We start from the raw sequence: 15,378 nt of genomic DNA on the forward strand, positions 1-15,378 counted from the left end.
AACAGGAAACAGGAAAAAAGCAAATCAATAATAAGTTTATTGAGTTTGGTACTATGCACCTTTGCCCTGGTCACATCATTTCTTGAATATTACATTCTGTGCTGAGTGCCACACTCTAAACAAAGCTCTGATTAGTTGGAGAAGATCCAGAGGAGGGAAATCAGGATGGTGAAAGAAATTGAGATCATGCCAAGTGAGGGTTGGCTGACAGAAAAGGGGATGTTTAGACTGAAGAAGACAGCATTGAGGGGAGAGATCAAAGCTGTCACATGGAAAAGAGATATTTGTTCTGCTAGGACCAAGAGCACAGAACAAGGAGGAAATAATAGAATTTTCAGAAAGGTAAATTTATGCCCAATGGAAGGGGAAAAACCATGATTAATTGGAGTAATGCAAAAATAGATTGGGCATCCCTAACAGGGTCCTCATCACTGGAGGTCTTCAAGTGAAGGCTAGAAGATCTGTTGTTGAGATCGGACTTGTTTAGGTTGCATTAAATGTCTTTTAGGGCCATGATTCTAGGATTTGCTATAATAGATTTGATATTATAGAAAAAGTGTGATACTTAGACAAAGGTTTGGATTTAATCACTGCCTCTACCACTTACCAATTTAAGCATTGTTAAGTAAGTGACAGACTCTATGAGCCTCAGTTTCCTTATTTGTCAAAAAAGGGGATAATAGTACTTGCACTTTCTACTTCACAAAACTATTGTGAAAAAAGTGATAAAAGTACTATGGGGCTAAAAATGTACTTTATAAACATGATGTTGTTGCTCTTGCTGTTATTAGTAATAATATTAGTAATAATATAAGACATGCATATAGTACAGTAGAAGGAACAACGAATCTGGAGCTTGGTTAAAATCCTGGCTCTGTTTTTGTTAGCCACCTGACCTAAAGCAAGCCACTTTAAGCTCTTAGATTAAGAGACTGGTGACCAGAAAAGGTTTCAAGTATTATATAGTATTTTAGCTGAATCTTGAAGGAAATCAGGGATTCCAAGAGATGGATATGTGGAAGAAAGGCTTCCCAGAGAAGGTAGAATATGACCACCCTCCTAGTGCTCAAAACCTAGGTGTCTTCCTTGATTCCTGACTCTCTCACTCTTCCCCCAGATCCAATCCATTAGGAGTCTTGTGAATTCTATCTTCATAATATCTCTCATACACACCCTCTTTTAGCCTTTGACACGGTCACCACCCTAATGCAGGATCTTGTCACTTTCTGCTTGGACAATTACTGTACCCTTCTGGTTGATTCCCTCTCTCAGGTTCTCTCTACTCTAGCCCATCATCCACTCAGCTCTGACAAAGTCACCTTCCCAGAGAAACAGTTTGACTGTGTTGCTCCCCTACTCAATAAACTTTAGTACTTTCTGAATGCTTTGCTATAGGTATCAAATGTAACAGCCTCCATTTGGCCTTTAAAACCCTTCAGAGCTTGATCATTTCTTTTCTTTCCTATCTGCTTATATCTTGGTTCCCTCCATTTACAGAGACAATGATCTTCCATCTGCCACCTCCATGAATTTTCACTCACTGTCTCCTAAGCTTGGATCCTTCCCTTCCCTCATCTCTGCCTGCTGGCTTCCCTGACTTCCTTCAAGTTTCAGTCAAAGCCTATAGTCTTCAAGAGGCCTTTCCCAGACTGCCTCAAGCCTTCTGTCTGAGGATGCCTCCAAATTACTCTGTATATACCTCGTTGTTTGCATGTTTCCTCCTCCTTTACATTGTGAACCTCTTGAAAGTAAGGGCTATCTTTGCCTTTCTTTGTGTGTCTGGTATTTAGCACAGCAAAACCTAACTTGCCTAGCTAGCCTAGATAGCACATAGAAAATGCTTTTCAGCTAACTGAAAAGGATCTTGCAGGACATAGTATTTCTACAGGTGCAGAGATATGAGAAACAATAGATCTTTTCAGATGACCCAATAACCACACCCATCACTGTGGCTTGGCCATCTACCATATTCATGCCAGTCTGGATGTGTCAGATAGGTTGCTTGAGGGATGTGCTGTTGTATTCAGCTATCTGAGCAGATCCCCATCAAACAGGGGCTTTTACACAGTTTGGTTGTACTGGCATCCTTAAAAGGCATTTTTTCCCTTGGCCTACACAAGTGAGACAGAGAGACGAGGTGACAAAATTTGTGGGTCGTGGCAGGAGCAAATGCAGCAAGGCATGAGAAAGTGTAAGACAGAGTCAGAGGGGGTCAGGAAGAGACATGTCTGGTTACAGCAGGAGGTTCCTTTAGAAAGTGTTTAGACTTCTTACTTCTGATCTCCGACCAGTATCACAGCAAGTATTTGGAATTGTTACATTTCCACCCCTCAGGCATTCTGGGTTCCTGCCAATCTATAGCTGTTACCTATACCTTGGGAAGAACAAATCAGTCCACACAACCAGATGGTGAATTTTCCATGGTGTGTGTGTGTGTGTGTGTGTGTGTGTGTGTGTGTGTGTGTGTGTGTGTGTGTGTGCGCCTGTGTAACACAGTTTCTTATGGAAAGGATACTTGAAATAAGTGTAGAATTTCCCCACAAGATGAACCTGCAAAGGTCATATATTGGATTTAAAGCCAGAAGAAGTCTTAGAAATTACGTAGTCCAATCATCTCATTTTACAAGTGAAGAAACAGGCATAGGGAAAGGACAGATGCTGTCCACATCACTCAGGTAATAAACAATGAAAGTGTGATTTGAAATGGGGACCGGTGACTCTCAAACCACTATCCCTCCCACTGTCATTCTCTTTTTTAATATCTCTTCTCTATATTCTTCTTTCTTTTCAACAATAGAAATTATGTTAATTACCAAGATTATTCCTAATAATAATGGAATCTGGGCTATGATGAGCTGAGAAAATAATTATCAATAATATTTATCTTATATGTAATATTCTAAAGTTTGCAAAGACCTCATATGGTAGTTACTTAATATGTACATAATTGATTGCTACACATGATCCTATTATCTATAGGTATTATTATCCCCATTTTCCAGAAGAAGGCACTAAGGCTCATTGAGATAAAATAAGTTGTCCATGATCACTGAGCTAGTAAGTGTCTGGATCAAGATTTGAATCCAAAATTTTCTTCCTCATTCAACAGTCTATTCATTTTACATTTTGGTGCAATGGAAAGATCCCTAATGAACTGCTGTTCAAATCTAAGCCCTTCTACTAATTTGACTTTGGGGAAAAATTGCTTCAGCCCTCTAGGCCTTGTTTTTCTTATCTGTAAAATGGGTCAGTTGGACTAGATTTCTAAAATTCCTCAGAGTTGAAGTGCCAGAGTGAGATGATTCCTCTAATACTGTACCTAATACCTCAACAGTTCTGATACATGTGAAGGTGAAAATATTTTAAGGAGATTGTATTCCAATCAATGCTACCTTCTGGGAGACAAGAAGAAATGAGTTGTAAAATTCCTTCTGGAATATGGGGGGACTCCCCAGAGTCCTATTTCAACTTATGAGAAACACATGCCTGCTATCTATCTATCATTCATCTATGTGGTCCATGATGAGTGTTTAAATCCAGGTCAGAGGGCTCTTGTTCTAGATCAATAGTCAAATTGCAGAGGCCCTGTTGTGAGAACCAGGAGAAAATGTCCCTAGTCTCTTTACCTATATGAATTTAATTCTCTCTTCTCTTGTGTCTGAAACCTTACTTTTGCCTCCACCCATCTGCTCAGTCTATATCCCCAAAACCTTGCCCTTGCCCACGCTACGTACGTTCCCTCCAGTTTGGTCTAAAGTTGCACCTCAGTCTCAGCCCTTAGACTCATGGAAATATTATTCTATAGTAACTGACTCATTGCTTGTGTCCATGTTAATTCCTAGATCCAGTTCACCACTCCCAAAAAACCACCATACCCCACTAAGCATGGCCTTTCTATTGTCCCATGACTCAGTGCTAATGATTTCCATTTTTCATCTAAGTCCCATAAGGCTGGAAGAATATGAGTTATCCAAGGTCAGTCATAAATAACCAAGGACCACAACTGCATAACCTTTCAGTGTGGCACATGTGAAAGAATATCAGATTTGGAGCTGAAAGTTCTGGATTTGATTCTGGCTCTGTCACTTACTACCTAAGAGGCATCTTGGAATAATGATCAGAGTTCTGAACTTGTAGTCAGGAAGACCTGAGTTCAAATTCTGCTATTGACACTGACAAGCTGTGTGACCACAGGCAAGTAACTTAAATTTCTGTGCCTCAGTTTCTTTATCTGTTAGATTGGTATAATGACACCTGTAGATATCAAAACAACCTCCTGAATTTGTTTTGAGGCTCAAATGACTATGATGTCTGCATGGTACTTTGTACACTTGAAAGCACTATATTCATGCTCATTTATTATTGTTTATTATTATTGTTACCACTATCTGTGTCACCTGGAGAAAGTCATTTAACCTCCTTAAGCCTCAATTTCCTCTGCAAAGTGCAGGGTTGGATGAAATTTTCTCTAAGATCTTCTCTAGCTCTGAATTCTATGATGTGATGACATTGTTTTGATGAACTCCAAACTCCACTATCTCTTCAGCAGAAGGTGTTGGCAATTTATATTTATAGGAATCATGTCGGGTTTGGAGGTTGGAGATTTCCCATATTTCATTAGCTAGATTTTTCAGAAACTGATCACATAGAATATTATAGACTTCAGGGAAAGAATTTCTTTTTGTTCTGTAAAATGCCCTTTGTAAGCTCAGTGAGCACAAGGGCCAGACCTTATCTAGCTGTTGCATCACTCCTTTCACTCAGCATTATGCTAGCTAGGCATTTGTAGGGTCAAACAAATGTTTGTTGAATTTAAGGGAATTATATGTGCTTTAAAAAAAAAAAAAGACGTCCATTTCCAGTTCCATTTACCCAAACTCAGCCCATCTTTCAAGGATCTGCTCTGGTTGCATTTCTTCTATGAAGCCTTCCTTGATTCCCCAACATTACCTGATCACCTTCTCTTCTGCTAGAGCACTCATAGTCTTCCTCCTACAAGTTAACACTTAAATACGAACAAGTTTTTCTTCTTGTCTATTGTTTCATAGAAATTGATACCTTCTGGAACAGGAGTTCCCAAAGGGTGTATTGTGGCATATTGGTTTTAGTAGGTAAATCGTTCTGGCAATAGGATGTAGAAGTATGAGTCTCCTGACTCTTCTGTCATAATGCTAGCTTAGATAGTCCACGTGCTACGATTACTTATGGGAGATAATAATACTATGCCATGAACAAAAACAATCCTAGAATTTGGAAGTAGATACCCTTTATGCTATGGCAGGTCAAGTCTAGAACCTAGGTGGATTGATTTTTAGGTAGATGTTTCTTTATGTTTTCTTATTTCCTAAACCAAGTAAATCCAATGAGCATTTATTAAATCCTACAATGTGTAAGGTACTATCCCAAGTGTGTGTGTGGGGGGCAGAGGATATGAACAGAAAAGCACACCTTGAGGAGTTTATAGTCAAGGGGAACCTTGAAACCTATGAAACTTCTTTTACAAGGAGATCATTTAAGATCTCCTGGCATGATGGCAAAGTTGGCAGCTCCCAGTAAGCAACTTGATGTAGCAGAAACAATTTTGGAGATGTCAGGAGAGTTGGGGAAGGGTCTCAGCTCTAATCCTTGCCAGTGATGTTATCCTGGGTCAGTCATTCTCCCTTCTGAACCTAATTTTTCTTATTTTAAAGCAAGGAAAATAGTATTCATGTTACTTACCTTGAAGATTTATGATGAGGAAAGTGTTTCAGAGAATTGTGCCTTGACCTAATCTCCAAATGAGGAAAGGAAGAAACCCTAGATCTCCCCAATATTTGGTTATTTAATAATTATTTCTCTTAGCTTCCCTCCCACCCGGTCAAAAGTTATATTTTGAAAGCGTTGTTTCATTTCTTTGGAAAATTACTATACACATAGAACTAAACCCAAATTGTCCCTATAGTTCCATTTAAATGAAATGCCACTGCATGTGCTTGTCCCTTAGGAACCATTCATGCACCTTCTTCTCTCTCCTTGTAAGAGCAAATTTTCCTGTCTCAAGAAGCTTGTCAAGGGGTGATTGCTCAAAAGTTCCTTCCTCCAAGATCCCTACCCTCTTCTGCCATATCTAGATAAGAAGACTTGAATTTCCTTCTGTATTTTCCATTCTCTCCTCTTCCTCTCTTTCTCCTGTCACCTTCTCTATTAAGGTGATTCACCCTGTTCTCTGATCAAAATGGGAAGAAGGCGGTTATGATTGATTCAACATCCAGTAACTTCTTTTCCCCTTTCAGGAAGCTCATAGTTCCCCTTTTGCTTCTCTATTTAGCCAGGTCAGGGCTGGACTGTGATTGCTCCACTAGCCAATGCAGGAAGAACTGGTTTTAGATGTTTTTGACAATCTGCTAGAGACATGCAGAGGTGTTGCAATCTCTAGTCTGAAAGTGAATCAATTAATCAATGATTGAATGGATGAGCCAAAATAACACTTGGCATGGGATTGTCGGAGATGACACACTTTAATTCCTGTTAAAAAGAAATGCTCAGTCTTAAGACTTTTATTTTTTTCTAAGTATTAGTTCTACCACAGGTGACACAAGTGAATAGAATTCTAGGCTTAGAGTTCAAATTAGCTTGTATTCAAATTCCATCTAAGATACTTGCTTAGCTGTTACCGTGGGCAGGTCACTTAACCTATCTCAGCCTCAGTTTCTTTATATGTATAATGGGGTAGTTGGATTTGATGGCCTCTAAGATCCCTTCCAACTATGTATGCCTATGATTATATAAAATCACCTTTTGTTTTAAGTAGTAATACTTATGGGGCAGTGAGGTGGTACAGTGGATAGAGTGCCGAGTCTGGTGTCAGGAAAACCTGAGTTCAAATATGGCCTCAGACACTTCCTAGACATGTACATGACAAAAGTTAGAATGTAAGCTCTTTGAGGGCAGGCAATGTTTCATTTTTGTCTCTGGTCTAAGAACAAGGTGCCTAGCATACAGTGATGAATAAATACTTGCTGATTGATTGTAAACTATCTTGTGCCTACCTTCTTCCCTTGATTCTTTTCTCCTGGCTGAATAACCCAGTTCCTTTAACCTAGCTCTTTTAACCAACCATGTGAGCCTGAACAAGTCAATTCAATTCTCTAGTCCTTCCCACCTCTTCTGTGAAATGTGAGTTAGGGTAAAAGATCACTCAGGACCCTTCCAGCTTTAAAATTCTATGACTTTGCAACTCCAGTTATATCCTACTATATGACAGACCTCTATTTCTAATATAATGGGGATTTGCCAAACAATTAATAACCATAAGCCAAAACATGAGTAAAAAGCCAAAGAAAGACCTTCATGTTTCATAATGACCGCAAGCAAATGAAGGTCAATAAAGACTCACTTTCTCCTACTTCTCACCCCTCCTATTTCTTACCGTGTAGCATTTTCCAGTGCCCTGGAGAAGGATGAGTAATCTTCAGTTGAATGCTCAAGGGAATAATACCATGTAGCTGCTGCTTCAACGCTGGTGTCTGAGTTCTCTCCACCCAGGGAATTCTGAAGAGCTTGGTAAAAGGCTGTCTTGCTACTGGTTCTGCCTTGACTTTCTTCAAATTTCTTAAAAAAATAATTTTTTGAAAAAAGACAAAATAATAACATATTTGAATTGAAATAGTGTAATCCAAAAGCTCCCAAGCCCTCTGTCAGCTTACTAAATTTAATAGACCCCTGGTCTGATTAGTTTTTCTAATCTTGCAAATTCCCTCAGCTAGGGTTTAAATGGGACAGAATCTTAGCTCACATGATTTTATTAGGAGAGTGGAGAACTGGAATAATAGGGAGGTAACAGTCCTATCACTTCTTGCATGTCACAGGCCATCTGGATGGAGAATTCTGTTCATTTCTGGATTCCATGTTTTAAGATGTTTAAGCCAGAGCAGTTCCAAAATAGGAACATAGGATTCTTGAATCATAGATTTAGACCTAGAGAGGACTTCAGGTGTTATCTAGTTCCCTACATACCTTCTTTCCTCCCATATAGTCCACTTGGGCTGGTAGGTGTCCCAATGGATAGGGCTCTGAGCCTAGCATTCAGGAAGACCTGAATTTAAATACAGCCACAAACACGTACTACATCCTGAGAAAGTCTTTTAATAGCTCTCTGCCTCAATTTCTTTATCTGTAAGAAGGGGATGATAATAACACCTACATCCTGGGTCACTGTGAAAATCAAATGAGATGAGTAAAGTGATTTGAAAATCTTTTTGTTTGTCATTGTTCAGTCATTTCCAGTCATGTCTAGCTCCTTGTTATCTCATTTGGGGCTCTCCTGGCAAAAGCTCCAGAGTGGTTTGCCATTTTCTTCTCTAGCTCATTTACAGAAGAGGAAATTGAGGCAAATAGGGTTGAATGATTTGCCCAGGGTCACATAGTGTCTGGGGCTAGATTTGAACTCAGAAAGATGAGTCTTCCTCACTTTAATTCAGTGTTCTTTCCACTGGGACACCTAGTTAAGACTTTGAAAATCTTTAAGTGCTATATAAATGCTTGCTATCATATAATACATATATATATATACATATAGATATAGACATATACATACATACAGAATATATACGTAGATATGTATGGATAGAAATGCATCTAGGTACATAAAATGCATAAAAAAACCCCATATGCTCCAAGGAGAGAAGGCACACATTCCTAACCTTGAAGATGCCATGAGAGGGTCAACTTGGCTAACTACTTTAGGTGAAATTAATAATCATCAGGGACACTGTATTCTGGAAACAAGGACTGAAATAGCCATCAGATAAAGGAAGGGAGGAGGGAAACAAGCATTTATTAAGTGTTTGTTCTTTGCAGGCATGGTAATAAGTACTTTACAAATTATTATCTAATTTGATCCTCACAATAACCCTGGGAAGTAGATGTTATTATTGTCTCTATCTTTACAGTTGTGGAAACTGAGGAAGGCAGAGGTTAAGTGACTTGCCCAGGATCACACAGGTAGTAAGTATGTGAGCCCAAATTTGAACTCAGGTCTTTTTAATTCCAGGCTTAGTACCCTAACTACTATGCCACGTAGCTAACTCAATCAAATCTCTGCTTCTAGTTAGCAGTGTGACTTTGGGCAATTTCCAAGGTTTCTTGGAAAAAGCTTTAGTTTCTTAGCCTTCAAATGAGGGGAGTGGATTTAATTCCAAAATCTGTTTACTTCTGATATTCAATTGGTCTAGTATACTAAGCATACTTTCAAAAGGCGGAGTCTTATGCATAGAGGACCAGCTTGCCAAGGTAAGATGTATCTTCATCCCAAACAATCAATGATCTGTGTTGACAATACTCTGAGATGGAATTGACACACTAATTCCCAAGCTGGTGCCAAGAACAAGTCAACAGAGAAATAAATCTCTCCTTATATAAAGAAGGCATTACCAGCCAGTGAGTCTAATATTCCAGGATTTTAGATAAGTAAAAACAAAACTGTCAGCTGCTTAGGTCATCCCCTCTTAGGTTACTCTCTATGTATTCTGTATGTGTGATGCAAGTATCTATCTATACACATTGTGTCTCTCCCATTAGAATGGAAGCTCCTTGAGGAAGGGACTGTTTTTGCTTTTTTCTTTATGGCTTCCATTGCTTAGCCCAGTGCTTAGCACTTAATAAAATGCTTAATGATTGGGAAAATACTCTGGATTTTGTTTGCCTCTTGCATCTACTTATCTTTACAAGGACACTCAAAGCCTTTTTTGGAGAACTTAGGAATTGATTATGAGACAGGAAGACTGGCACAGTACTGTCTAGCATGGCTCACATGAGAGAAGGTGCTCTGTTCTATGAGTAAAGCAGAATTACAGTAGATCTAAAAAAACGGGAGATGTTCAGATTCAGAGACATCTTCACTCCAAATATTCATATTTACCATTTGTATCTGAACTGTGGTAAAACCTTCTGAGCTCACATTGGTCTGATCAGCCACAGTTGGATTCACTAATACCTTGATCCAAACATAGTGATGTCATTTTGGTCCTCTTTGAGAATGAAAGACAACAATCAATCAATCAATCTATCTATCTGTCTGTCTATCTATCTATCTGTCTGTCTATCTATCTTTCTGTCTATCTATCTATCTATCTATCTATCTATCTATCTATCTATCTATCTATCTATCTATCTATCTATCTTTCTATCTTTCTGTCTATTTAGACCAGACCTGTATTGTCATTGGTGTAAAGAGTCCTTGGTGAACAACTCCTTCTACCAGTTCAGACCAGGAAGGTCTTCACAACTTATAGAGAATTATGTAGAGCACTGAGAGTTTAAGTAACTTGCTCAGGGTCACACAGGTAGCTTCTCTCAGAGATAGGACTTGAAACCCAGTCTTACTGACTTTGAGATCATCTCTCCAGCCTCTCAGACACCATGATTCCTCATCTCTTGCATATCTCTCAATTTCTGGGCAATAGCTCTCCAAGACTCCATGACAAGGGGAATGGAGCAGGTTAGAACTAAGTAACTTGTAATCTTCTGAGATGTTTGCTGTCACCAAACACAATTGACTTTATAAAGCACCACATCTGGAGCCCAGGCAAAAATTGTAATACCTTTTCCTCTTCATGCATTTTGAAATTATACTTTGAATATGAATATACGGAACATTTTAAAACAAAATGAACAGTACCCTAGGTAATCCAGATCATCAACCCTGGCTCTTACTCCTGGGAGATCCTGGAAGTTCCCACAAAAGGTTCAAGGCCTTAAGAGTTATTTTGGCTTGGTATGGAGAAGATGAGACGTAGTTTGTAGCCCTGACTTTACCGCTAAGTAGTTAGGTGAATTGAGTCAGAGCCAAAACAACATGCCCTAGTATCTGGACCAAATTCAGTCTGGTGAAAGAGGCAAGAGGTGGGCAGTTGTGACTGTACAGATGGGCCCTGGGAGAGAGAATGTGTCATACTGGGAAGGGCAGTAGACTCTCCCCTCTTTCTCCTTCCCCAACATTCATTAGCCCTCTTATCCTCTCCCAGAATCCACCTTCTTCCCTGAACCTGAAAGAGACATGGGTGAAAAGAAGAATTCAAGACATGGTGATGAAAAGCTACCTCTCTGTATGAGTACCTAAGATAGAGCCCAGTCACCTTAAATCTTGTTATGACTCTGAATTTAGGCAGCACTTTGTCCCTTTGATCAGAAAAGGCTTCATTGAGGAGATGAGATTTGTGCTGGGCCCTCCCTGCCTATCTGCTATCCTGTGATGGGGCCAAGAAAACCATCTGATCTCAAGTCTGGCCAACACCTGTTACTGCCTCCTTTGCTGTAGCCAAAGGAGGAAATCAGTTCTTGACCCCAATCTGTCAGGAGAATCTCAGCAGGAAAATCCACATCTGAGCTTCTTATCCCAGCTTGCCAAGAGAGCTCATCTGAAGAACAGGGATGCTCTGGACATGGGCCAAAGTCTGTGCTCCCATGATTCACACTGGCCTACATGGGACCTAAGCTTTTCAGCTAGTGCTTGGTCTTTTTAGACTCATCCTGTGCTCTTCCACGGAATCACACACATCTAAGTGTGCACCCACAATGTGCACATTTTATAGGTCATCTACATAAGTGGCAAAAGGCCTCATTCTGTGCTTTCTTGAAAGAGAGATTACAGAACAAAATAACACCGCCACCATCTGATATTTACTGTGGTTTAGAGTCCAAAAAGCCCATTCTAGGGGGGACAAGATGATAGCTTCCCTCCCTAATCCCAAAACAATGTATAATGATTGCCAATGTTAGAGCAAGGATTTGTTAAAAGCAGTTCTTAATCTAGGGGTAAGAGATTTCAAGGGATTGGTCCATGGACTTAGATGGGAGAAAAAAAGATAACAATTTAATTTTAATATAATTACTTTACTTTGCAATCCTATGTATTTTTGTAAGTATTATTCTGAGAAGTGGTCCTTAGGACTATGGAAAAATAGGTGGCTTTGGTGGCACAGTATGTGGTTTTAAATTTTTTCTACTTGCATGACCTTGGGCAAGTAATTTAAACTCTCCAGGTCTTTCTTCATCTTGGGAGGGGGGAGGTTGGACTAGCTGATAATAATAATAACAACCATGTATAAAAGTATTTTAATGTATGCAAAGCACTTTTCAGATACTATCTCATTTATGCTCATAATAATTCTTGAAGGTAGACACTATTACTCTCCCCATTTTGCAGATGAAGAAATTAAGGCAAATGGAGGTTAAGTGACTTGTCTAGGTTACATAACTACAGAGTGTCTGACACCACATTTGAACTCAGTACTTCCTGACTCCAGGTCCAACATTCCATTAGCTGCACCACCTATTCCCTTTCAGATCTCAATTTTTGATCCTATGAATGGTTAAACCATTTCCCCATATATTTACACCTACATTTTCCTCCTCGTAATGTCCACCCATCGTTTCTTGTTCTGTCCTTTGGAGTGAAGCTGAATAAATTTAATTCTTCATGACACGACAGTTCTTTCTATATTGGAAGACAGCTTTCATGTACTTTTAAGTCTTCTCTTAAATTCAATAAATATATTTTACGTATAGACAGCTGTGCAGATGAAATAAACCATGATTCTTGCCTTGAGAGAGCTTATACTCTAAGAAAACATGGCACCTCTTAAAGGCTGAAACTGCAAAATTAAAACTTGAGGAGATATAAAGATGGCATAAAATGCTATTCATGCACCAGCAATCCTGTTGGAAAGATAGTACTTATTTTGTTTTCAGTTTAGTTCAATTCAAAGCGCAGAACTCAGGCCAAAGGGTAGAAGTTACAGAAAGCCAGAAAAGTTTTGGTTCAATATACAGAAGTTCCTAACAATTAGACCTGACTCAAAGTGGAAGGAACTAGCTTAGCAATTAATGAGATATTAATCAACATGGATTTATTAAGTACCTACTATTTTCCAGGCATTGCAGATACAAATAGAAAGAGTAAAACAGTCCGGAGAAGATATATGGCCATTTGTGAGAGATGTTGTACAGGATATTCCTAGACTAGAGAGCAGGAAAGGCTTGGTCAATTACTTTGAAAGAACCTTCCACCTCTGAGATTCTATAATGTGACAAGTATATAGGATGGATTTCTTAGGAAACACAATAAATACATAGTGCCTGGCATATAATAGACACTTAATTGAATTGAAATGAAACAATGTCACTTTCTTTATCCCCACTAAAATCATATTTCCATGCATCATTGTGATGTTGAGGTGACCTTGTATTCTGGAAGGTTATGCCAATAGAGCATAAACCTTGGCAGGTTCTCTAATGCTGGAGAGACATGAACAAGCCTGGGAGGAGTCTCATCTGCCATCTGAGGACCAGCCTAGGTAAGTTCAATGAGGCTCATTATCAGAAGGGTAACTACCAGGTAATGGATTTTTATTCATTTATTTATTTGTAACTCACAAAATTGTCTGGAATGGTGTGGAGGAACTGGCATTTGGGTTTGTCATAATGCATTATCTAAATGAGTGAGATCACAGAAGCATGGCTTTAGAGATGGAAGGCACCTAGAAGTCACCTTGTTCAACCCCTTCATTTTTAAAGACCCAGAGACACTAAGTGACTTTTCCTGGGTCAAACAGTGACTCCAATCCCCCTAATCTTTCCCATTGTACCATGCTGCCTCAAGGCACTGAAGCTTAAGTCTGGTTATTATTATTATAACTCTTGCTAAGAATGGCCTCCCCAGAGCCCTGCTTAGAGAACCCTAGCAACTAAGGCTCATTCTAGGACTGGGTTTCAATGAAGCTGGGCATTTACTCTGCAAGTGAAGAGTAGGGAGGGGGCTAACTCCAGTCTGTTGTAACAGAGGGGCATATGGGAAAATTTGGGGGTGGCATAGATTCAGTAGCAAGAGAAATCCAGAGAGTTTGACTGATGGATGCCTGGCAACAAGAAGGAGCACAGATGCCATTGCTGGCTTAATTAGACAGTCAGCGGGCCTTTCCTCAGGATTCCCACGTGACTCCATGCTATGACTTTTGCAAGCTGTAATTATGAAGACTATCTGCATCAGGCAGGAGTTTTGTTTTAGACGGTGGTTTATCAAAGGATCATTAAGAAACTGGCACATCCTGCGTGCGAGAGTGTGAATGTTTAAGTCCTGCTATTAATAGGACCCAAAGAGAAATCAAAATCATTGGGAAACATCAAGAAAATGCCAAGCGGCAAACAGACGTCTGCCAATCAGCTGTCCCACAAATAAGGAGACCTCAAGGAACAGTATCAGAGACTCCCAAGGAGAACTGCGGCTCCTGCTAACTCTGGACCAGAGCAAAGCTGCTCTGGGCTTTGTTCAAGGGGCTTGATTAGAAAGCTCTTTGCTCTACCAGTGATTTTATCTTTAATTAATTCTGAGAACAATAATGTTCCCTTTGACAAGCTTTCCGGGTATGAACTCCTTGGGACTGATTTTTCACCCCTACCAGTAGGGACTGAGTTATTAATTAGCAACACAATAAGCAGGAAGGGACCTTGGAGGTGTTCTAGACTAATTCTTTCATTTGACAGAGGAAGAAACTGAGGCTCCAAGAGAGGCAGCAACATGTCCAAGGCCACATAGCCAGTATCAGAAAAGACAGCACATGTAAAACAATTTGCAACCTTAATGCTCTATACCAATACTAGATGCAATTAATATTGATGTTCATATTCTAATTCTGATTTTTTGGCAGATCTGGAAGTAGAACTCAGTTTTTCCTGATTATTAGGCTAGACTGACATAATGGATAGTGTTGGACTTGAAGCCAGGAAGACCTGATCAGGTTCAAATGTGGCTTTTACTAGCTGTGTGACCTTAACAAGTCACTTAACTTTTTTTCAGCAGCAGTTTCCTCATCTGCAAAATGGAGGTAATATTAGCCCATTACCCCCACCCAGAGTTATGAGAATCCGATGATTTGCAAACCATGAAACACGATAAAAATGCTAGCTATTATTTCCCTTACCCAGCAGATCTCTCAAGTTGGAGATCAGAAGGATGAGGACAAGGGAATAACTTCCCCCTTCTCAATCCTCCTCACCCCTGTAACAATGCATGGAGATTGCCTACCTTGGAGAAGGTGCTTGATGAAGGGTTTATGATTTCTTGAGGAAAAGGATCATAATGGGAAGACTCGACATGTTGGTAATGATATTCCCCATAGGATTTACTGGCCTTATGATCCATCTGCAGAGATACTTAATTAAAAATTCTTTCTTGTTTATAAAATGTTTTAATAAGTATCACGATATTTGATTCTGGCAATAATCCCGTAAGAGAATGTAGAGAAAGGATGATTATTATTATCCACATTTTACAAATGAGGAAACTGAGGCCAAGAGAACTAACACAGTTTTTCCCCTTATATCCCAGTGGCAGATGGGGTA

General features: G+C 39.5%; 1 protein-coding gene across 1 annotated transcript in view; it reads right to left on the bottom strand.

Annotated features, from left to right (window-relative positions):
- TG (thyroglobulin) overlaps positions 1 to 15,378 on the bottom strand; it is a 366,261-nt gene that overhangs the window by 21,135 nt on the left and 329,748 nt on the right. The window contains exon 44 of the mRNA XM_072606558.1: positions 7,409 to 7,590. Within this exon, the coding sequence (XP_072462659.1) occupies positions 7,409 to 7,590 (182 nt within the window). The remainder of the gene's footprint in view (positions 1 to 7,408; positions 7,591 to 15,378) is intronic.

Source organism: Notamacropus eugenii, chromosome 4, assembly GCF_028372415.1.
Source record: "Notamacropus eugenii isolate mMacEug1 chromosome 4, mMacEug1.pri_v2, whole genome shotgun sequence".
In the NCBI taxonomy this organism is placed as follows: domain Eukaryota; kingdom Metazoa; phylum Chordata; class Mammalia; order Diprotodontia; family Macropodidae; genus Notamacropus; species Notamacropus eugenii.